This window comes from Capra hircus, chromosome 22 (assembly GCF_001704415.2).
Source record: "Capra hircus breed San Clemente chromosome 22, ASM170441v1, whole genome shotgun sequence".
Lineage (NCBI taxonomy): Eukaryota > Metazoa > Chordata > Mammalia > Artiodactyla > Bovidae > Capra > Capra hircus.
In genome coordinates, this window is record NC_030829.1 from 51,245,078 (window position 1) to 51,269,640 (window position 24,563).

Consider the following 24,563-nt stretch of genomic DNA (forward strand, 5'->3'; position numbering starts at 1 on the left):
CGTCCAGTCCGCGAGCTGGGCTCCCGGTGCGAGCCAATAGTGAGGGGCTCAGGGAGTGAGACGCAGGGGGCGGGGCTCGGCGCGGCGGCCGCCATCTTGGTGGGAGAGAAACAATAGGAAGGAAGCTCCGCGGGACCGGGCTGAGGCAGCAGGTAATGCCACCATTCCTCGGCCTACGGCCCTGCCGCCCCGGGGACTTTGGAGGAGGGTTTCTCTGGGTCTTCAGGGAGCGAAGTCTCTGGTCATTCGGGGTGTCCCCAGGTTTTGGGGGAGGGGTTCTCCCGCGATTATGGGTGTAAGAGAGATCTCTCAGGGTCCTTGTGGGGCCAGATTTCCCCCGGTCATTTGAGAGAGGCATTATTTCTTCAGGTTACTGGGGAGAGAAGATCTCCCATGGTTTTGAGGGGCAGAATCTTCCCTGGTCATTGACCGGTGGGGGGGAGTCTCCCGAATATTTTGGTGATACGGGGTCTCTGTTGGTCATTGGAGTCTCCGCTCTTTGGAAGAGGGCAAGATCTCTGGGTCGTTGAGGGAGGTCTCCCCAAGACATTGGCGTCCACGATATCTCGGGTCATTAATGGGGGTCTCCCTGAGTCTTCTGGAGAACTCAGCCCAGTGCCTCAGGTACGCTTACCTGAGGCTGGCAGCTGTGCAGCCATTTTGAGTGTTGAATGTCAGTTGGGTTTGTCAGCTGGTGTCAGCGGGGGCGGGGGGGTGGGTATTTGCAAACCTAACAGTCTTATCCCCCAAAGCCCTAAAATGGATCCGGGGACGTCTTCATAGTGATAAGCTTCACCATGGATGGAACTTGCAGATCTTTCACGTTGGGTTGATTGCAGACTGCATTTTGTCTCTTGCGTCCAAGTGATTAGTTTCGGTTTTGGATTTTATTCAATTTCTTATAGCCGAATTGCAGAAAAATGAGTCCAAATGTTGTGAAAAGAAAATGTAGAAACCAGTAACATCTAGTGCTCTTAGATACTGGGGAAATAAAACTAATCACTGCTTGGAATGAAACATTTTGGTAGTGAAATGTACATAGAACAAGAATAAGATAAAATCATCTGAAAGAATAGTTTTAAGCACTGAAAGTTCTGAAAAGTGGTAACAAAAAAATGTTGCAGATCACAAGTTTTATGATACTTTGTATAAAGCACCATGATTACAGTAGTTTTGATGAATTCTAGTATTATTTGCTGTATTTGCATTTTTAGCAGGGTAACATTATAAGTGAACTAAAATGCTTATTTACATAGATTGCTGTTGTGGAGTTTGTGTAATTTCATCCTGTAACCTGGTGTTTAGGATTTAAAGAGAAGTTTCAGGCTGGTATTGTTATTGTTTTAACTTTAACCACTACCCAAATTAGAAACCTGAGCAAGATATATGCTTTTATTAAATTGGCGTAATGAATACGTTATCATGTTGACGAATAAACCAGTTGATCACTTGGTAGTTTTTTCTGGAGGAAAAAGTCAGTTGAATGGTTACCTGGTATTCTACTTGGTTTACCTGCTTTGTAACTTTAGACTTGAGAGTACAATTGGCAGGAATTGTTAGGAATAGGATGGATGAGAGCTAGGACTGGAGTTGATACAGTTGTAAAAGCCAGTTTAGCAGATGTAATAAACTTCGTTTCATTTCAAGGCTTTGCAGGTGACATCCACCAGCCCTATATCTATCTGAGCAGTGGAAGGTATGAGGAAGGCACAACTACTGACTGATGAACTGTAGCCAGTCTTTTTTGCAGAGGGGTGCAAGGGGTGCCAGAGCCTTCTGTAAGCACCGAAGATGTCACCCGTTGCTAGGCAACAGGGCTAAGACTGAGCCTCCCCAAGGCCAGCTTGCTGAGGTGAAAATTTTCCATTGTTTGGCTCAAGGAGGATGCGCCGGGGATGAATTTTTCCTTCAAGTGAAGTTATTTTACCTCATGGGGTAATCACCTTAAAGACATTGAACACATTTTTGTATAGTAAATGATTGCTTTCATGTGATTACATTTTAAAGCATATTTTTGTTTTTTAAATAAATTATATTTTTGCTTATTTGCATACCAAGTAGCAATAAGCAGTTCTAGTGTTTGCAGTATATTCTGGTAGCCAGGAAGAGGCCTTTTCCCCCAAAATTGAGTTGTGTTTACCTCAGAATTTGAAGGAAAAGAGTCTCCGAAAATGATGGAAAAGGTGGTTTAGGTCTGTTAACCGTCCATCCATCACCAGCCTCTGCAGTTAGGAACTCCTATCCGATCTTTACACTCGGCCTTCCTCCCTTCCCCTTAAAAAAGAAGTTGAAATTTTGGGAGGCCTATCCCCAAACTATAATATCCATTGCATATCACTAAAACAAGGGGCTACCCACAGTTTCTACACCAGTAGGCCTTTTGTTTATTGTTGTTCACTTGCAAAGTCACGTCCAACTATTTGCCATCCCATGCAGCACACCAGGCTTCCGTCTCCTTTACTGTCTCCTAGAGTTTGCTTGAACTCATGTCTCTTGAGTAGGTGATGCCATAATTTCTTGATTTTTCTCAAATATTTAGTCATGGTCAGATGGCCCTGATTGTTTCATTTTTTTTTTTTATAGTCAGTTTGTCCAAACTAGGATCCAAATAGAGTCTGCAATTGCATTTGATGAAGGGTCTCTTAGATATGTATATGATCACTCTGTTTTGCAATTTATCTGTTGAAACAACTGTCATTTATCTTGTAGGGGTTCCCACATTCTGGCTTTTACTGATTACAGCCTGTGTTTGAGACCTTTTGACAATGGTGGCCGCGTTTGAAGGGGGTCACGACACCTGTATATCTTTTTAGTGAAGAAGTTGTGATGGAGTGGCCAGGACTCATTCAAAAGTGAGCCCCAAACCGTGCACTCTTGAGGACTGTCAGGGGCCTACAGGGCCACACAGCGTAAGGCCCTCCTCCTCCCTCTGTGTCATATGGTCCAGATTTTCCACAAGGAACAGAGAGTCCTACCCTTCCTCCAGGAGAATGTAGGTATTTTGCTCCTTGTCTCCTCACAGACCTCTTCGTCTCACCAGTGTTGCACCCTCTGCCCACAGGCTGTTCATTTACAGGCATCTTGACCCAGTGCTCTTCTTTCTTTGCATGTTACTCTTGGAGTGCCATCTGCTCTTTCCTTTGCAGCTAATTTCCACATCTGTTTTCAGGTTAGGTTCACTTAGGCTTCACTCCCACCTTACCAATTACCTGCTTTACATTTCTTATTGATGGCTTGATCATCCCTTATATTTAATTGTTGGCAGGTCAGTGCACATCTTCTCAGCTGTATCTGACTTTATGAACAAAACATCCTTGTTCTGACTTGTTTTGAAGACTCAGTATCTGACTCATTCCTGTAATTTGATTCCGTGTATTAGGGGTTCTGAAGAGAGGGTCTGTGCTTGCCAGCTCCACGCATCGTATGCAGAATTCAGGGAGGGTATGCGTTTTCAGGACAGGGGCCTACAGTTGTTTCAGATTTTCTTGGGGGTCAGCTGCCCCCTCAAGGGTTGAGAGGGGCTACAGCGTGCTACACCTCACCCTCCACCAGATCCTTCTCTATCTTCTCCCCCTCCCTCCTTAATTCCCTTGTGTGGGCTGGGCTCTATGGGTGCAGTGGAGAAGACAGAAGGCCCTGTGCCCTGCCATGTGTGCCGCTGAGTAGGGGAGATGACATTAATGAGGTCACTCCAGGTGAGACAGGTGTCTGGAGATGGCAGTTCTGATGTCTTAGTGGCCCTAGAACCTGGAGGCTGTCAGGATGTTTTCCCACCTGCCCTCTTGGGACAAACAGATGCAGAGAGACTCATAAGAGGAGGAAGCCCAGGCGGTGAGATGATGGAGAGATCAGCCTGGTTGCAGACCTCCTCCTGGGGGGGTCACAGCTCTATTTGTTGGGGGGTGGCTCTTCCTGCTGTCATGTCCTCCCTCCAGGGAACTCCCAAGCTTGGGACTGGGAGGGTGTGTTGCCTCCTTCTCTTTTACCTTTAGCTTTGACATCTTCCAGTAACCAGATATTAAATTCATAAGCTTACAAAGTTACCTGAAATATTTCTATGTGACAGAGACAGAGAAGCGTGAGAGAGTTTTCTAAGGCAGTTTTTCTTTAAAAGCCTAAGGATCTTTCTTCTTTTGAACACCTTTTATGCATGAGCTTCTAATAAATATGAAGAAGATTGGTATCTTCTAGGTAAGAATGCAGACAGAGAAGGCTCCCAGTAAATGCTGGTTCCTGCTGTCCCCATCCCTCCACTCATGTCACTGTAGTAGTGACCGGCTGGATCTCTCTGAAGCCACGTTTTTCCTTGTCTCTCTGCCTGGTTAATTGGAATGTTACCGCAGTGCTCCAGGATTCAGTAGCTCACATACCTTGTGGATCAGGTCGGAGTGAAGAATAGGTGCAATCTTTTAAAATTTATGCTCTGTCCCAGTGGCAGTTCTACTTCTAGGACTTTTTCTTCCAGAAATACTTCACAGGTATGCAAAGACAGATACAAGCATGCTCACTGCATTTCAAAGTTGGAAATAGTGTTGGTAGGGAAGTAGATAAATACATTACGATTTTGTGTGACTATTATGCAGCCTTTAAAGGGAATCATATATAGATAGATGTAGCAGGCTGTCTAAGTCATATAGTTTAGTTGGGGGAAAAAGTGGCAAAACAGAAGACAAATGTTGAATAATTTTGCTCAAAATCATAGAGACAGAAAGTTGAATGATGGTGGCCAGGGGCTAGGCAGAGTGGGAAGTTACTACTTAACATGTATAGAATTTCAGTTTGAGATAATGAAAAAGTTCTGGAGATAGTGGTGATTATTGTACAGCATTGTGAATGTACTTAATGCCAGAGAACTGTCTACCCCGAAATAGTTAAAAAGGTACATTTTATATTGTGTGTATTTTATCAGTATTTTTTAAACATTAGGTGAGAAAAATAAAGCTGATTTTACTGGCGGGAAGAAAGGCCAAACAACGTATATAGCCTGATCCTATTTCTGGAAAGAAGAGAAAAGTGCACTGAAGAAAATGGACAGGATGAAGAGACCCCAAACTAATGACTAATGGTGGTCATTTTATCACACTTGTAACCAGTTTAAAAGTCTCTTGTAAGAAATGAACAGGCTGTCTTTTGGCACTCTGTTCCTTTACCTGTCACCGCTTTCTTCACCCTCCCCCTCCACCAGGGCAGGCTTAATATGCCCTTATCCACTTACACTGTCAACTCCATCCTCTGACCTCCATCTCCCATTGGACTTTCTGTAGGAACTGGGACAGTGGACAGAGGACCGCTCACGTTTGAGGAGTGCATTTCTCACCCGTAAACCAGGCAGGAGGCTAGGTTTTTAATTGTGTTCCCATCTCATGGCACCTCCTTAAAATTACCGTGCCTGGTGTACAGATAAAGACATGAGAGTAAGTCAAGCACCGTTTATACCCAAGTATCAGACAGGCCCCACTATGTCAGGGAGAAGGTTTTAAAAGGAATTTTTTGGTACAGTTTAAGTGTGCAGACTTACAGAGAGGTATTGAAAGTTGGATTTCTTGTAATATTTATCTTTAATTGCACATACGTGTTATTATTTCTTTGTAAATAAATAACTTCCAGTAGAAGTTACGCTTTTTATCCACACAGGAAATGGCACCCCACTCCAGTACTCTTGCCTGGAAAATTCCACGGATGGAGGGGCCTGGTAGGCTACAGTCTGAGATCGCAGAGAGTCAGACACGACTGAGCGGCTTCACTGACTGGTCATGAATTGGTTCTCCAAGGTGCCTGTGTGCATTTCTGCCATTGCCGTGGCCACATTTGGAGACGCTCTCCTCTTGAATACTGTCCACTCCTCTCAGTGTTGACATTGTCACTGGAACCTTTCTCCCAAGCTGGTTGTGACCTCTGCAGTGTGGCCCTTTTATTGTGTTGATATTTTAAAATCATAGCTTTATTAAGATACAGTTCACATCCCCAAAGAAACTCTGTATCCCCCACCCGCAGTGTTACCCCCTCCCCACTGACCCTCACTGGCTTGTTTGAAAGGACACCACTGCACTGCGTCCCACCCCTGAACTGGAGAGAGGAAGTCAGTGCAGCCCAGCTGGCCCTGCTGTCAGTTGTGGTGATATCTTCCAGAAGCAGTTGCCTTGTGACCGGGGAGGCTGTAGCCTTTTGCCATTTTGCCATTTTCCATATGGGAGATTGGAGGTTGAGGACTTGCACTTACTCAGTAAGAGTTAGCTGCCCCTCGACATGTGAAGTCTTCCCGGATCAGGTATCGAACTCGGGCCACCTGCATAGGCAGGCAAATTCTTAATCACTGGACCACCAGGGACGTCCAAAGCTGCTCTGTTGGTCCTGTTAGCATGGGACGCTTTGCATGCCCTTGAGGGGAGTGTTTACCTGAACGAGGTATTGTGAGACCCGGAGGAAACTGCCCTCCAAGCACGGGATCTGGTGTAGTGCAGGGCACACCTTGGTTCCTCCACCAGCGGTCACAGCACTCATTGTGCTGGCCTGCGCAGCTCGGGGCTGCCTGGGTTCTGTTGGCGCCCATGAGGACTGAATCATTTTTGGCACCATTTGTTTCAGAGAATGGGTTCATGGTCATCTGGTTTGGGAACTGCTGAGAAATGAGCAGGGTAAACACTTACCACAGGCAGGGAGTATATGATCTTGCCTGAAGCTAATGGACTGTTGCTTTACTGGCACAAGAGAGAACCGTGAGTCAGGGTAGGAAAGTCCCCCATAGATCAAGACCAGTTTTGGCCAGTCTTCAAGCATCACTTCTGTTGTTCCTGTTGGGTATGTTGCCTACACGGTGGTAGTAGTTGTCGTTGCATCAAGGAGGAGGAAGTGCCAGGTGGAAAATGGCCCTTGAAGAGGGGTAACAGGCTTTTTAAGGAGGACTTCTTGGTCTGTGTATGGAATACATTTAAGTTCAGTTCAGTTCACTCGCTAAGTCGTGTCTGACTCTTTGCTACCCCATGAATCGCAGCATGCCAGGCCTCCCTGTCCATCACCAACTCCCGGAGTTCACCCAAACTCATGTCCATCGAGTCAGTGATGCCATCCAGCCATCTCATCCTCTGTCGTCCCTTCTCCTGCCTCCAATCCCTCCCAGCATCAGAGTCTTTTCCAGTGAGTCACCTCTTCGCATGAGGTGTCCAAAGTATTGGAGTTTCAGCTTCAGCATCAGTCCTTCCAATGAACACCCAGGACTGATCTCTATTTATAAGTAAATTTGACATTCTGGTAAAGGGAACATGTGATAACTTAGAATCAATAATTTAGATTTTTTTGAAGTAGGAGTGCTCCAGTTTTAACTTGAAAAACTTTTTAAATTGTTCAAACTCTGTCATTCAAGCATTGTAACTGATAAACGTATTTCTGGGTCGGCTAAAAGCTCCTTCTCCTTGTCTCCCCTTCATCTTGGGGCCCTCAAGTCTTTCATTCCGGAAATCTGGTCTGATGAGGCAAAGAGATGGACCAGTGTGATCTTCAGAGAATGCTCTGAGAGGCTGCTCTTCGCCTTATGGAAAAGTTTGTCTGCATTTTTGGAACAGAATCTGTTGTTTTATTTGTTCCTCAGAATTGGTGGAAGGATCTGCAATGTTGTGACTGTCATGAAATACACTTACAACTTGTGGTTTCTTCTTTATTAAAACTAGAAGAAGATGCTAATGAGGGGAAAAATGAACACCTGGTGTTGGACCCCAGGCATCTGTGTCAAGTCACTGGCAGGGCTTCTGTGTTGTCTCTCCAGCCCTGCTGTGTTCTTTGGTGGAGCCACCGCTTGCTGTGACATGAGGGTGACCCTTCCACCTTCTTAGCAGTGACTCGTTCATCTCAAAGAACATCTTGTTTTCCATGATGAGGCCGAGGTGGTCTGGTGCCTCCATGCAGCCATGTGTAGGGGAGTGATCTTAGTATTTACTCCAGAAGGCTGTTGTAGGAGGGAAGGAGTTACAGAACAGACTGCGGGCTTGGTAAACAGTAGCTCTTGTCTCTGGCATGGTTGTATCCTGTCGTCACTGAAGGTTGAATTGGCCACTTCCTCTGACCTTTCAACACCTTGTACACACTTTGGGGGCTGGATTACTGGGATTATTATCCTCACTTATTTACATGTGGTCGGTCTCCCAGTGTCTCCATTGTGCAGTAGAGCTGTGAGCTTGCAGTGTGGGTGGCATCAGTGTTTTTTTGTGGATGAGTTCATAACCTGCAAGAGCTGAGCAGCCATCTGCGTTTTTCTCTTTCGGTCATAGTGAATTCTTTTGTTCTTCCTCCTAATGTTTTCACTCTCAGTTATAAAGGTAACAGACATGATCTGAGTTTGAGAAAATTTCAAGAAGTTTGGAGTATTCAGGAAACTGAAGAGAAGGGAATAATGATCTTACTACTTAGTACAGGGCAGATCCAGCTTTTCTGGTGGCTGAGGTTTATATAATGTAACATAAATATATGTATCATCCATCTTTAAACAAAAGAATTTACAGTTATGAAAACAGTAAGGTTAGAAAATGAACTTACCTGCAAAACAGAAATAGGGTTACAGATGAACAAAACAAACTTAGAGTTACCAAGGGTAAGGAGAGGGGAGGGATAGACTGGGAGATTGGGATTGCCATATGTATACACTACTATGTATAAAATTGATAAGTAATAAGGACCTGCTTTATAGCACAGGGAACTCTACATAGTAACCTGTAATGGTCTATATGGTAAAAGAATCTAAAAAAGAGTGGATATGTCTCTATGTATAACTGATTCACTGTGCTGTACATCTGGAACTAACCTGACATTGTAAATCAATGATATGCCAATAAAAGAAAAAAACACCACTAAGGTTCAAGAAAGTAAATTTGGATTGAAAGAAGAAAACCAAAAAAAGTTATACATTTAAAAAATCAGTACTACAATACTTTTTTTTTTCCTGCTGTGGTGAGCGACATGTGGGATCTTAGTTCCCTGAACAGGGAGCGAACCCATGGCCCCCTGAGTGGAAGTGTGGAGTCCTAACAACTGGACTCTAGGGCAGTCCTAATACTACAGTACTTTTCCCCCTACCTTTCGGGGCTGTGTGTTGACCGCCTCATTTTATGACAGCAGTGTTGTAATTTTTCTATGAAAAGGTCACATAGGGATTTCCCTGGCGATCCTGTGGTTTAAAATTTAATATTTTTTTTATGCAGTGACTCCAGGGCCTTGGAAGGAGATGAACAGCCATGACCCCTGTGAGTCCGTGTTACTTTTTTAAGTGATAGCTTAGCAACCTGAAAGTTGGGTCTTTGGGATGCCAGCTCAATGCTAACGCAGAATTTCTGAATGCTGATTAGTATATTTGTAAATGGTGAGAGGATTTTAATTTTGTATCCACATTTTAAAGTTTTCTTCTTCAGTGACCATGCTTTTGCCTGATTTTCTACAGAGAGAATTTTCCAAGAGGTTGGCTTTTATTAGATTAAGAGCTTAGGCTTTGTTGACATGAAACGGTTCCACAGCAGCAGGTACCAGTTGAGTGTTCAGGTGCAGGGCCCTTCATTTACACGCCCTGGTTAATGCAGACTTAATACGGTGGGCGATTATAAATGCAAAATTAACACCTAGTCGATGCCGAGAATGCAGTTGTTGAAGGTTGTGGCTATTTATTGGTGGTACTCCCTGTATGGTTGGGGTGGGTTTGGATCATTGCAGTGGGTGCCTTTCGAGTTCTCTGTTGATCTGTGTGCAGCAGATACTCACGACGAGGAGGTGATTTGAGGCACCTCCTGTGGGGTGCTGACTCTGTGCTGGTGCTCTTCTGGGCTCTGGAGATTGAGCAGTCAACAGAACAGTCAAAAATCTCCAGCTTTATGGACTTGGTTTTCTGGTGGGGGCAGGGTGGAGGAGACAGAAAATGAACAGGACAAATAAAACATATACAGTATGTTAGATGGTGGTAAGTGCTGAGGAGAAGATAAAGCGGAGTTGTGTAAGGCATGTGGATGGGGAGATGCGGCACTTTCAGATGGGGTGGCTAAGGAAGACTTCATTAGAAAGGTGATGTTTGGATAGAGAGCTGAAGGAGGTAAGAGAGTGCATGCAGAGGGAATGGCAAGAACGGAGGCCCTGAGGTAAGTGTGTGTCAGGCACGTTTGAGAAATGGCAAGAAAGCCAGGATAATTGAAGCAGATTTGCTGTTGATCTTTCTTTCATGATGGGTGCTTTACTGGAGGGCTTATTGGACCATTTTGCGTCTCTTCTGCTTATTTGTGTGTAAAGGATGCTTTTGCTTTGACTTTACAAGAATTAAAAAAGGTAACCATGCAACTGGTATAGGTCTCCTAGTATTAGCCGTGTGTGCCTGCTCAGTCCAGTCCAACTCTTTGTGACTCTATGGACTGTAACCTGCTGGGCTTCTCTGTCCATGGGATGCTCCAGGCAAGACGACTGGAGTGAGTTGCCATTTCCTTCTCCGCTCTTAGTATTAAGAGTAAAAGCCTGCTAAAAACTAGGCTTTGAAGGTGAGCAGATGGCTTCAGGATTAACAGTGGGTGTCATGGATTTCAGGGACATGGCTGTCCCTGAAAGTCTCTATCATCAGGGAGCACCCTCACAGAAAGGGCAGAGCCCTTTCTTTGACCAAGATGGCGACCCAGGCTTACCTTGCTTGGCATGAGTGACTCAAGATGCTCAGTGGAGGCAAGTGAGCCCAGTTAGAATAGATAGGAGAGTAGATAGGGGGTGAATTCCAGCTAGTGCGTTTGCATGTAGAAACTATTTGTCAGCTGATAGGATCTTTTAATTACAATCTTTTCTGATTATTTTAATTTGTACTTGTTATGAAATTTTTGTAAATTAAAAAAGTATAAGGAAAAATTCAAGCTCTTTGCTGCTGCTGCTGCTAAGTTGCTTCAGTCGTGTCCGACTCTGTGCGACCCCATTTACGGCAGCCCACCAGGCTCCCCCATCCCTGGGATTCTCCAGGCAAGAAAACTGGAGTGGGTTGCCATTTCCTTCTCCAAAGCATGAAAGTGAAAAGTGAAAGTGAGGTTGCTCAGTCGTGCAGCCTACCAAGCTCCTCCGTCCATGGGATTTTCCAGGCAAGAGTACTGGAGTGGGGTGCCATTGCCTTCTCCGTCAAGCTCTTTATTGAAATATAATTTATATACAGTAAGATTCATTGACATTAAATCTCTAATTTGATGAGTTTTGACAAATTTATGCAGCCATATAATCACTGTTGCAGTCACAGCATAGAACATTTTCATTACTCCTAAATGTTCTCTTGGGCCTCTTTGCAGTCAGTCCTGGTCCCCTACCCTCTGCCCCCTGGCAAATACTTTTCTACTTTCTGCTATTGCTTTTTCTTGAATGTCATGTAAATGGAATCATACAGCAGACATTCTTTTGTGATTGGCTTTTTTTCAGTTAATCATAATGCTTTTGTGATTAATCTTTGTTGTTGTGATTAATCTTTGTTGTGTATATCGGTACATTCCTTTTATTGCTGAATAATATTCCATTATATGGATACATCGCAGTTGGTTTATTCATTCCCCCATTTGATGGACACTGGGATTTTCCCCACCTTTTGGTTATTGTGAATAGTGCCACCGTGAACATTCAAGTACAGTGTCATTATGTGGACATTTGTTTTCATTTCTCTTAGGTCAGTACCTATAAGTAGGATTATTGACTCATATAATAAGTATATGTTTAACTTCATAAGAAACTGCCAAACTGTTTTCCACGGTGGCTGTACTTCTTTTTTTCTACCAACAGTGTTTGAGAATTACAGTGACTGACCCTGGTGGTATAGTCATGGGTTGTCAGTGGATGTGGGCACTGGCTCTGAGGCTCATGGAGGAGGTTCAGCTGGTAAAGGTTGTTTGTTGCTCCCTGTGACTGCTCAACCCTGGGGCTTTTCTTGAGGCAGAGTAGGTGTCCCCAGCAGATCCTGTCTGTAGCCTCCCATATTAACCAAATTCTAAATGTGTGAGCTAAGGGCCCAAGGGTCTTAGTTGTTTTCTTTTCAGTATTTTAAAGGATGCAACTATTAAGGCATTGTTTCCAGCAGAACCTTAAACAGGTTTAGGGCATGAGCTGTGGGGGAAATATGTGTCATGTCCTGGGATGAATTGTGTTCTGCATTTCTCACCGATTGATAGTTTCGTGGACAAATGTGAGGCAATGTGGAAAGCTAAAACAGATGCTAAACGTGAAGTCAGTATTTTCCGCTTATTCCCTTTCACACTAGGTTCAGGGTCCATCACATGGACTTCTTAGTAACCATTAATGTTTTAGGATTCCTGGGAAACCAGGCCTTAGACTACTCAAATGTTGAAAAACCTTTAAGAGACCCAACTGCTCAAACCACACGTGGGAAAAGAGTAGCCATGAAATGCAGCAGGTTCTTGGGCATTTTTCTTTTGACCAGGCTGAAGCCACTAGAGAAGAAGCTGATCTATGGTATGCTGCTGCTGCTGCTGCTGCTAAGTCGCCTCAGTCGTGTCCAACTGTATGTGACCCCCATAGACAGCAGCCCACCAGGCTCCTCTGCCCCTGGGATTCTCCAGGCAGGAATACTGGAGTGGGTTGCCATTTCCTTCCGATCTATGGTATAATCACTGGGAAATTGCTCCTTCATTTTCCCACAGGCATTCAATCTTTAAGGGCCCCTAGAACAAACGCTCTATTTCTCTGCAGCCCCAATGTGAGAAATATGTTGTACAGTGAAGCCATAGTTTTCTTCACATTGAGTGACTGACCATAATTGAAATAAAAGAATCACAAAACAGGACTTACCTTATTATCTGCGATGCAGTGGGTTTTGTTCTTTTTCTCTTTTCCTATTTGATTAAAACAGACTCCTGGTTGCCACTCACTAATTGGATTATCCCACCCTCAGAGTAGATATCTGGTGATGGTAGTTTAGTTGCTAACTAAAGTGTCTGACTTTTGCGACCTCATGAGCTGTGTAGCCCACTAGGCTCCTCTGTCCGTAGAATTTTCCAGGCAAGAATACTGGAGTAGGTTGCCATTTCCTTCTCCAGGGGATCTTCCTGACCCAGGGATTGAACCTGCCTCTCCTGCGCTGCAGGCAGACTCTTCACTGACTGAGCCCCCAGGGAAGCCCTCAGAGTAGATGTCCACCTCAGGTCTTTCCTTCCCGCCTTACAGACCAGAAAACTGGACCCCAAAGGGAGCCAGTGACTTGGGAGTCTTCCTCCAGGCAATGAAATGGCAGAACTGGGGCTAGAATCTGGCTCCACCTAACTACAGCATCAGTTTTCTCCCCAGTTCTGCCATTTAGGAGTTTCCTCCATCATCAGGCTTGGCACAGACAGGAAAGGGCCTTAGTTTTCTTGCCTCTATGTAAGGTGATGATTCTTCTCCAGGGAGCAGTGTTCTGTGAAGTGCCAGAGTTGGGTGCTGGAGGGAGGGTGGCAAGGTTCCAGCCACTAATGAACACACGGGAGACCTGGGAGAAGGTGGAGACCCTCACTGGGCTTTTCAGCCTCCAGCCACACCCATGAACCATACTCCAGAGAGCTTTTATGAAGGACCAGATACTGTTTGGGATTTTGCACTGGAGGTGGGAAATGAGTAAAAGAGATGCCTGGAGAGAGATTTTTTTTTAATTGAATACATTTAAGGAATCTTGAACAGAGTTATTAGAAAGGGTGTTAGGCATTTGGTGTTAACATTGCTGTGGCAACAAAAGGAGTTTTCACATTTATCAAAGGTTTGAACTGTGTTTCTAAAGCCTGGCCGATGAAAAACATCTTGTGCTTTCATAATTTAATAATTACGGTACCTAGTTCTTTCTTGGGTACCGGCAGACCGATCAAGAGTCAGTAGCTTCCCTTTGGGGTTGCTCTTACTCCACAGGTCTTTTTCATTACTGAAAAACTGGTGTGAACAGCTCTCTATAAAGCTAAAGGACTTGTGTGGCCACGCATCTCAGAGCTCCACCTTCTGTAGACTCTGGAATGGCTGGAAGGTACTCGTCCTTCTAGCTGATCGCCTGTGTTGTGTCTTGGGACGCTTCTCAGCACCTGCCCTCCTGAGGGCTTCTGTAATGAGAAGGTAGTGTCGAGTGTGAGAAATCAGAACCTTTGACTTTCTGCTCTTTGCATATAGGAAAGCGTATTGATTTTTAATCCCTGAGTCTAGTGGGAGGGAGTCCACTGTCAGTTCTGTCTGAAAGGAAAAGAGAAACACCAGCTAAACTCTTTGAAAGAGGCTGCTTTATAAATAGAAAATATAAAAACATGGTGAGAACACTATCACAGGACAAGCTAAGTGTCCCATGAGCGTCTGAGTGCCGTACTAAAGAGCATGTGCCAGAGACCCTGGGCCCCAGAGGCAGCTGTGGAGGGACAAACAACAAATTGAGGTTTGTTTGGAAACTCCGGCTTCTTGGCTCTAGCCCTGGATGAGTTTCCTTAGCTCCCCAAACCAACTGAGGGAATAATGTCTCCCTCATAAAAAGTATCCAGAGGATCAAATTAAGTCCCTGCAGTGAGCCTAGCACAGAGTGGGTGCTTTACCCACCCTAGAGGACAGTGGGCAAACCTCCATCTGACCCATTCTCACCACCACCACCATCTCATTTGGAATCATGGGAATTGGAGGAGTTCCTAGTAAGAACCCCTTACAGACACTGAAATAAGCCCAAGGCGCTGTAGCCGCCCCCCCCACCCCCGCCCCCCGCCCCCCGCCCTCCGTCCCCCGTCCCCCGTTAGTATCGCTAGTAGCACCTGGGTAGTCTGTAATTCTAGGCGGAAAACAGCATGAACCTGACATAAGCTGAAACGTCTCACTAACGTGTGGAGGAGTGCTTTGCTGAGATCCAATGTGCCTGGGGATCCGAAGTTCCTAGACCTCAGTGGACAAGTGCCCCAAGAATGCAGCTTTGGTTTAAAGGTGTGCCCCAGCTTTTGGAGATAGGGAGAGAACCAATAAAAATAGTCTGTGACCTAGAACACTGTGTATCTTTTTTAAAAGAGTTAGCCAGCCGAGATCTGTTGTTTTTAGATACAGAGGTTAATCATTAAAGCTGGGCCCAAGCTCCACTGCTAATAAGGTTAATGGGGCTTGCCTTTGGCCTTGAGCAGGGGCAATGCGGCACACCTGTGGGGGGCGGATGGTGGGTAATCTTACTAGGTGGTGCATAAGCAGGTTTCCCTTTAAATAGCATTTTATAAAAACATAAATAACGACCAATAGGGAACCCTGTTACCACCATGTAAACTATTCTCTGTTAGTATAGATTCATCATCATATGTAACCAGTGTACCACTCTGATGGGGGATATTAATAATGGAGAAGGCTGTCTATTTATGTGTGGGGCAGATGGGTATGTGGGAAACCTATATTTTCTCAGTTTTGCCATGAACCTAAAACTGATGTAAAATATAAAGTCTATTAAAATAATTAACGGAGAGCCTTGGATGTCAGTTACTCTTAAGTCTAACAATTGTAGTAGAAAATGGTACGATTTAATGCGACTATTAGGTTTGAAATTGTGATTTCACCTCATCGTGGCTTCGTGGTAATGGCCTTCTAAGGCCTGGTGGGGGTGATTGGAGCTGTTTGGGGTTCGCAGCCAGTCCCTGCGAGTCGGCATCCGGCCCCGCCCGGGACGACGGCGGCTGTTTGTTTCTGCGGGCGGGGGCGGGGCCGAGGGGGCGGCGTGGGCGGACCCCGCGGGAGCTCAGGCTGTTTTGTCTTTTCTGCTGGAAGAGGACGGCCAGCGCCTCTAAGGCGGTGCCTGGCCGTTTCCAACTCCGTTGTTACTCTCCGCAGAGCGTCCTGGCCCACACGGCCGCGGAGCTGAGGCCAGAGAGACGGACGCACGGACAGACGACAGACGGAGGACGCGCTGGCCGCTGGACCCCGCTGCCCCCTCTTCTCCCTGCTGCCCGCACCTGGAGGATGAGCCCAGCCTTCAGGGCCATGGACGTGGAGCCCCGCGACAAGGGCATCCTGCTGGAGCCCTTTGTCCACCAGGTCGGGGGGCACTCCTGCGTGCTCCGTTTCAACGAGACGACCCTGTGCAAGCCCCTGGTCCCCAGGGAGCACCAGTTCTACGAGACTCTCCCAGCTGAGATGCGCAAATTCACTCCCCAGTACAAAGGTGAGCCCCCAGCTGCCTTAGGGGTCGCCAGCGCCTGGCAAGGACCCACGAGCCCGCGGCCAGAGGAGGTCCCGGCAGCCACCCCGGGGCCCTCACCCCTCCCATCCGCTCTGTGTTTTCCCTCCTCCTCCTCTTGGCCCTCCGCCCAGCACCTCACACCCTCAGTTTTCAAGCCCTGGTAAGATTGCTCAATTCTGTTTTGTGGGTTTGTTTTGAGTTTATTTTTGGTGGAAGTGTAGTTGTGTTTTATGTTCAGGTGTCTCTTGATCACAGTAACCCATAGTCCCCCATGAGGGGACATCGGGGAAGACTTTGAGAGGATTTTACCCAGAACACTTGCCGCCTGCTTTTTGTCCTCCAGGAAACCAGAAGCCCTGGTGATTAGGTAGGCTGGGAGCAGGGTTGAGTCAGATGGAGCGCAGGAGTGGGAGGCTTGTGCTGATGAATTGAAGCCCTTTGCTATTACGGAATGTCCCTGAAATTGCTATATTACAACAACCCTTTGATTCACATATGGTGACTCTCTTCCTTTTTATAATAGGGGGAATCAGCATGGTGTGGTCTTTCCTGGGGAGGGGGGATCCTTTGTAAATCAAGGAAGAATCCTTTAAGGAAATTAATTGTAAAGCTGCATTGCCTGCTTATGCAAAAGACTCTTGAACAGCTTGGGTTCTCTGGGACTGTTGGAACATAGTCTTTGAGGATAGAATGGTACAGTCACCTCTCTCTGTATTCTGAACATGCATGGTGCTTTGGGGGGGGCGGTGGGGAAGTTGGGGGCCCTCACTTGGTCCTCTCTGTTGTTTTTTCCAGGACAGAGCCAAAGGTCCCTTGTTAGCTGGCTGCCCTTGCCCCCATTTTTTCCCTGGTTCTTTCCCACCACAGGAAAGTGTGGTCCCCTGAATTCCCCACCCCAGCTCCTCTGCGCCCAGAGCCGGGTACCACCTCAGAAGCGTCGTCTCTCTAAGCACGCATTCCCTTGCAGCGAGCGAGCAAGTGGGCAGGCAGCAAGAACTGAGCAAATTGAGTGATCCCAGGCCAGAGAGGCCTGGGAGGAAAGGTGTTCAGCCAGTCGGTTTTAAGGCACTCGTCGGCACCTGCTGAAACCCTCCCACCCGACAGCCCCCTCCTCAAAGACTGTCTCATTACCCATGGCAGGTTCTAGAGACTCGGGGAGAGCTGCTCTCAAGGCCGCTACACGTCTGTGCTCCCAGCCCAACCCCATTTGCCTTGTGTTCATCTTGTTCTTTTGCGACATGAGACTGCAAAGACCAATAAAGGAATATATCTGAGAAGGACCGAAGGCTGGGGTGCCCACCGTGCGGGGCGCTCAGGAAGCCTTCGCCAGGGTGTCTGTGCTGTGTGCTTTGCTTTGTTTGCTCCTTTATTTGTTTTGCTTGCCCAGTCTTCCCTTACCCTCGGACGCTTCTTACCTCTCAGGCAAATCTCTGTTCAGGCTCTGCTTTAAAGCAAGCCTCAAGGCCGTCGGAGATTCTGTTTAAGGTAGTAAAAAAAATCCCACGAGATTTAAAAAGCAAATGTCCTCATGTCTCTCTCAGGATTAGAAGAATTACATAAAAATTAATAAACATTTTCAATGATGGAAAAATGTGTCTTGTAATTCTTTGGCTCTTGCCTCGTTGAGTGAATCATAGAGGAACTCTCAGCCATGTTTGCTCCCTAATCGCTTGTCTTGTATGGTGTCATCTTTTCTAGCTGTTTTGATATTTGTTAGGTTTGCAGATGAGTTTGGGGCCTCTGGCAACATAGAGACTAAGGAACAGGGTAAGAAAAAAACAAATGTTCCAATCATGTTATTTGTAACACATATTCCTGTGGAACTGAAAGTCTTCCGTGTTCACCCTCCTTCTAGGTGTGGTATCCGTGAGCTTCGAAGAAGACGAAGACAGGAACTTGTGTTTAATAGCACATCCATTAAAAGGGGACCACGGAACTGTGGACAGTGTAGATAATTCAGACTGTGAACCAAAAAGCAAGCTGCTCAGGTGGACAAACAAAAAGCATCACGTTCTAGAAACAGACAAGACCTCTAAGGACTGGGTGCGGCAGCACCGGAAAGAGGAGAAGGCGAAGAGGTGGGTACAGACTTGAGAGGGACTGGACGCGGGAGGAGGGGAGGGATCTCAGTCAGGGCCCAGTGCCCCGGGGCTGAGGGCTCACCCGATGGACTTGGCAGGCGCCTTGTCACTTGGGTCAGTTCCCGCGTGGCATGCCCAGCTTCTCTGCTTGACTCTGAGTTAGACTGTACCATTTCAGGTAAATCTACTGTCGTGGCAGCTGTAAGAGAGTGTCAGTCACTCGTTCCTCCTGCGGCTGTCCTGTGCCAGGCCCTGCGTGGCATCTGGGAATGTAGCAGTGACCCAGACAGAAGCCGTCCCGTTACCGCAGGCTGTTCACTGATAGTGGGAGACAAAAGGGACGCATCTTGGGGATCCCCCTAGGGAGAGCCCTCCCAAGTGGCGCACCTTGACAGAGCTTATGAAAAGATAAATTGTGTATGCTGCTGCTGCTAAGTCGCTTCAGTTGTGTCTGACTCTGTGCGACCCCGTAGACGGCAGCCCACCAGGCTTCAAAACATAGCTAAGGACTTCACTGGTGGCTCAGTGATCAGGAATCTACCTGCCAGGGCAGGAGCCACAGGTTCAGTCTCTGGTCTGGGAAGATCCCACAGGCCTCAGAGCAGCTGAGCCCAGTGCCCCACAACTGCTGAGCCTGCATGGCCTAGAGCCAGCACCGTGCGACGGGATGCCACCGCAAGGGGGGCTAAGTGCTGCAACTGGAGGGGAGCCCCTGCTTGTCCCGGCCAGAGGGAGGCCCTCAGAGCACAGCCGAAGAGGGTTGTTTCTCTTCTTTAAGTGTAGCCAAGTAGATTGACTTATTCTCATGGAATTTCACTTCAGCCTCTGTCTCCAGCGTCCTTAGTTAGGGAACTTGGATGTTCTAGAAGCCAGGGGGTGGTCCTGCCTAGAAGGTGGGAGCAGGGAAGGCTGCCTTGTGGGGTGTGGGCTGGAGGCAGAGGCTGTCCTTAACATCTTAGGTTTTCCTAAAGCAGCAAGCTAACCCCTTAATTTTTTTTTTTTAAATCAACTGTCTTGAGGTATGGTATACTACAGTAAAATGTACCCGTTTGAAATGTTTAATGTGTCCGCTGAAACAACCACCACATCAGAACATCAAACTTCCTATCACTGCAGAAAGTTCCTTCATGCCTCTTTGCCCCTGACTTCTGATGAGATGTTACGATTTATCAGCTTCTTGTCTCTTTATAGCCATAAGTTAGAAGAAGAATTTGAGTGGCTGAAGAAATCTGAAGTTTTGTACTACAGTGTAGAGAAAAAGGGGAATGTAAGTTCTCAGCTTAAACACTACAACCCTTGGAGCATGAAGTGTCACCAGCAGCAGTTACAGAGAATGAAGGAGAATGCGAAACACCGGAACCAGTACAGTATCCTTTGCTCATAGGGCCTCTCTGCGTTGGGGAGAGGGGAGGACAAGGGAGGAGACCCTTCAGGCTTGGAGAGAGACATTGGATTTTTTAAAGTCATGGTTGTGCCAGGACACCCTGCGTGATAACTGGGCAGACATCACTTCCCTCTGGGCTGAGCACTGGTCTGGGAATGCAGGTGCTGGGGAGGAAGTTTGATGGGTTCCTGGGGGTGAGGGTCACCTCATGGAGGGACCAACTTGCATTCAGGGTGCTTTACCCTGGAGTGCAAGGAGCTGGTTTGTGTTTTCACACACTTGCAGAAGTCCCCAAGTAGCGCTTAATTGCTGCAGTGGGGCTGGACTGGGCTTTCAGTCTGGTTTACCAGGCTGCCACTTGAAGAAATCACAAGGGAAAGGTTCCTTTCTTTTTTTCGGTCAGGGAGCCTGGATGTGCACTGTAGAGTAACTCATTGAACCTAATGGTTCCAGTCACCCAGTTCCAGCAGTTGGTTAACCCACTCATGTCAGTCTCCTGTCTATACACCCAGCACCCCCAATTGAGCTCTCTCTGAAGCAAGTGTCAGATAATTCACCTGTATACACTTCAGTATATATCTCTAAAAGATAAAGATATTTTAAAACACTATCGTTACTCCTTGAAAAGTGGATCGTAATTCCTTACTGTCAAATATCTAATTTGTTTTCCCATTTTCCTTATTGTCTCATAAATGTTTTATTTATGGTTTGCTTGAATGTGGGTCCAAATGGTGTTCACATGTTGCATTCAGTTGAAATGTTTCAGTCTTTTAAAATACATTTCTGTTTCTTTCTTCCTGGAAATTTCTTGTCAGAGAAACTGGGTCTTCTAGAGTTACCCATCCTCTGGATTTTACTGATTACATCCTGTGGTGTCTTTTACACATTACTGTTTCCCCTCTGTTTGCATTAAGTTGATAATTTGATCTACAGGCTTGATCAGATTCAGGGTCAGTTTGAGGGAGCGGGGGCAAGACTCCTTCAGAAGTGGTATTTACCTGTTGATTGGGAAGCAGAATTTCATCGTCCTTCTCTTTTGTATTGCCATTGCCTTACATCCGTTTTTTAATTAGGTGGTTTTTTGTCATTCCTTTTTCATTCATGAGCTGGAATCCTGCTGTAAAGAGAAGCTTTTCCTCATCAATTACGTGCTTATCATGAAGTATAGTTCAAATAGGAAAGGCAGGTTAAATGTTATTTTCCTTAGTTTACTATTTGAAATAATGAGATGGTTTCTTAACATCCTCCAAAGGTAACTAGTGAGGTTTTCTGCATCATCATGAACTCATGAATTTGTTTAAGTTTTTGAATGCAGCATGTGGGATCTTAGTTCCCCAACCAGGGATCAAACTTGTACCCCCTGCAGGGGAAGTAGGAAGTCCTAACCACTGGACTGCCAGGGAATTCCCTCAACATACTTGATGTGTCGTAGTTCATTGCATTATCTCTCATGCTCAAATTGTCCCATGCGTGGTGAGTGGGAGTCTTTTAAACTAGGCTCCTGAGTCATTTTTACACAAGCACAGCCATCTGTGTAGCTGCCTTACTTTTCTGGAATGCAGAGATGGCACAGGGTCAGGTATGTTCGTACTCCAGATGTGGATTCAATTATTCTTTTAAGGCAGGGGTTGCCAGCTTTTTCAGTAAAGGGCCAGATACTAAATCCTCCAGACTGCAGGCACACACTGTGTCATAGCTCTGTCATTTGTGGCATGAAAGCAGCCACAGCTGATGTACATGAATGACCCTGGCTGTATTCCAGCTAAGCTCTTATTTATGGGTGCTGAGACTTAAATTTCATTCCACTTTCATGTGTCATGAAATATATTTACTTTTTGACCTCTTAAAAACAGAAAACTGAAAATTCCCTGGTGGTCCAGTGGTTAGGATGCCATGCTCTCACTGCCAAGGGCCCGGGTTCAATCCCTAGCCAGGGAACTAAGACCCCACAGGCCATGTGACCAGAAAAAGAAAAAATTCATTTATAAGAACCACTTGTTCCTAACTCATCAGCTGTAAAGCGGTGAGCAGGGGGCCATGGGTCACCAGTCCACACTCTAGGAGCTGGTCTGGGCATTGTGCTAAGTCACTTCAGTTGTGTCCAACTCTTCATGACCCTGTGGACCGGAGCCCTCCAGGCCCCTCTGTCCATGGGATTCTCCAGGCAAGAATACTGGAGTGGGTTGCCGTGCCCTTCTCCAGGGGATCTTCCTGACGCAGGGATCGAACCAGCATCTCTTATGTCTCCTGACTTGGCAGGCAAGTTCTTTACCACTAGCGCCACCTGGGAAGCCCCAGGGGAACTCATACATCTGGTCATTGTTTCTTGGCCTTTTCAGTGTCCCCATCTGGGAAATACATATTTATTTGAAAAGAGAAAACTTGATGAGTTCCTAAGTGATATTTCTAGTTCTTATTTAAGATTGGGATTACTGAACTTACTGATGTTCTGATTTAGGACAGGATGTTGCTGGATTGTGGTCCCACATCTTGCTGAGTCAAGAAATGGTGTGTATGGGGCCCATGCTGCTCTCACGCCAGTTCCCTGGCAAGAGTTGCGGGTGCCTTTTAGCCTTCTGGTCAGCCCTGGGCCGCCCACCTGGGAGACAGAGCAAGATTTCTGGGACGCTGTGTGTAGGCCCTGCACCCTGGGAGTGTCATGTAGCAGCACCTTTTCTTTAGAGGGGCCTTATCCTTAACCACTCAGAATTTATCTTGCTGGAGAACCTGACTTCCCGTTACGAGGTGCCTTGTGTCCTGGACCTCAAAATGGGGACACGCCAGCATGGTGACGATGCTTCAGAGGAGAAGGCAGCTAACCAGATCCGCAAGTGCCAGCAGAGCACGTCGGCAGTCATCGGTGTGCGTGTGTGCGGCATGCAGGTGAGAGGAGTGTCAGAGCATGGCGGGTGTGGGTGACGCTCTCTGGGGCTGGCCAGACTGGCTGAGTCCAGAAGCTGTGGGCCAGAGAGAGAGGAAAGGGGAGACACTAGGCACTCTCCAGTAACCCACACATTAAGCAGAGGACTGGCGGTGGTGCCCAGGTCAGAGGGCTGTATCCGAGTGGGTGTTGACTGGCAAGGACAGGGCCTTGTGTGACTGGTGTACTTAACAAGTAAAGGATCGGGTCCAGGGCTGTCGTCTTGCTGCCACTCTCCTGGGGCCGGGCCATCTCTGCCTGAGATGCCTGTCGGTCCCTGACCTGCTGGTCTCCCTCCCACAGGTGTACCAGGCGGGCAGTGGGCAGCTCATGTTCATGAACAAGTACCACGGACGGAAGCTGTCCGTACAGGGCTTCAAGGAGGCACTTTTCCAGTTTTTCCACAATGGCCGGTACCTGCGCCGGGAGCTCCTGGGCCCGGTGCTCAGGAAGCTGACTGAACTCAAGGGCGTGCTGGAGCGACAGGAATCCTACCGCTTCTACTCAAGCTCCCTGCTGATCATCTATGACGGCAAGGAGCGGCCTGAAGTGGCCCTGGACTCGGACGCGGAGGACTTGGAGGACCTGTCGGAGGAGTCTGCTGACGAGTCGGCTGGCGCCTATGCCTACAAGCCCATCGGCACCAGCTCGGTGGACGTGCGCATGATTGATTTCGCACACACCACATGCAGGCTGTATGGTGAGGACAGTGTGGTCCACGAAGGCCAGGATGCTGGCTATATCTTTGGGCTCCAGAGCCTGATAGACATTGTCACAGAGATAAGTGAGGAGAGCGGGGAGTGAGCTCTGGCTGCACCAGCACCTGAGAGACTCTGTGTGTCCCGGGCACAGCTGTGCTGCGTCGGGGAGGCGGCCAGTATGGCCAGGTGGTGGCCCTGCAGCCTGGAGCTGATGCGCAGAGGCCTCTGTGAGTCCCAGCCTGAGCCAGCCCCAGCCGCGCTCGGAGTCTTTATTTATTTTAACTATTTCTTCGACATTCCACATTTGATGATGCAGATACCTCTTTCTTCCCTGAGTGTAAATGTTCTAATACAAATCTTTTTGTTAATTGTAACAGTGCTGCTGTCGTTCTTGCCAGGGATAGGGGGCTGGCAGCCAGCCCCCCTCCCAACCCTCGGAAATGTCACACATGCCACGACCTCCACCCTGGTCCAGCAGTGTCCTCCTTGCCACTGCCCCCACCCCATGGGCCCTGAAGTCACCATAGTCTCTTGGCTAAGTCCTCAGTCCACTAACCAAGTACCCACAGGCATAACCTTAAATGGGTCCATCCCAGCACCCTTATGCAGAGAACTGCGCTTGACTCTTGACACAGGTCTTTCCCTGCCCTCAACGTAGCTTCAGTCAGAGTTGGACAGCAGGTGTGCCTAACCTTGGGTCCAGCTCCTCTGCCACTGGCAGCAGCTAATTGGCCGGACCTTGTGATGTCAGGCATCCTGGAGCCAATCCTGGGACCTTAGGTGGCCACCAGTCTTTCGTCTGTTGGCGGCCGTTGGCTCTGGGGTCAAGGTCCCAGGAGGTCCCAGGAGGTGGGGGGCTTGACGGAGGGGGTCTTCTGGGCCGAGTGGTCCTCTTGGCCACACCATCTGCCAGCACTCCTACCCAGCCCTGGAGCCCACTGCAGCCATGCCGGTGCCATCCTTCATGTGGTTCCAGCCGGGCAGCCCCCAAGAGAGCTGTTTCTGCTCTGTTCTCAGAGGGTTTCAGGGAGGAGTGTGGCACGAGATCTTGAACTGCTGGCACAGGCACGAGGGAGAAGGACCCGGAACTAGTGCCAAGAAAGGAGGATCTGGATGTCCAGGTCTAGCAGCCCCACCTCTTGCCTGAACCTCTCAGCACCTTCTCTCCCAGGTCCTGTGCCTATATCCACTATATCCAAAATCACCCACCTGCATACACTGGCTGGGTTGTGCCTACCTGCTCCCTGGGTCCAGGCTTCCAGAGAAGAATGTGACTGGACCAGCCTCTGGACGGCGATGGGTGGTCCCCAGGACTCTGGGTTTATTGAAACCCAGGTCC

At 47.4% G+C, this 24,563-nt stretch overlaps 1 protein-coding gene across 2 annotated transcripts; it reads left to right on the forward strand.

Moving 5' to 3' along the window:
- IP6K2 (inositol hexakisphosphate kinase 2) lies at positions 31–23,598 on the forward strand. Of its 2 annotated transcripts, none has more exons than XM_005695985.3 (6): positions 31–152; positions 15,790–16,120; positions 17,994–18,216; positions 19,411–19,586; positions 22,311–22,486; positions 22,827–23,598. In XM_005695985.3, exons 2-6 carry the CDS (start codon positions 15,919–15,921, stop codon positions 23,325–23,327), a joined length of 1,278 nt encoding a protein of 425 aa, XP_005696042.1. In that variant the 5' UTR covers positions 31–152; positions 15,790–15,918; the 3' UTR covers positions 23,328–23,598. The 2 variants fall into 2 exon arrangements, with proteins under 2 accessions (XP_005696042.1, XP_017922672.1); XM_018067183.1 differs by lacking the exon at positions 31–152 and adding an exon at positions 9,208–9,230.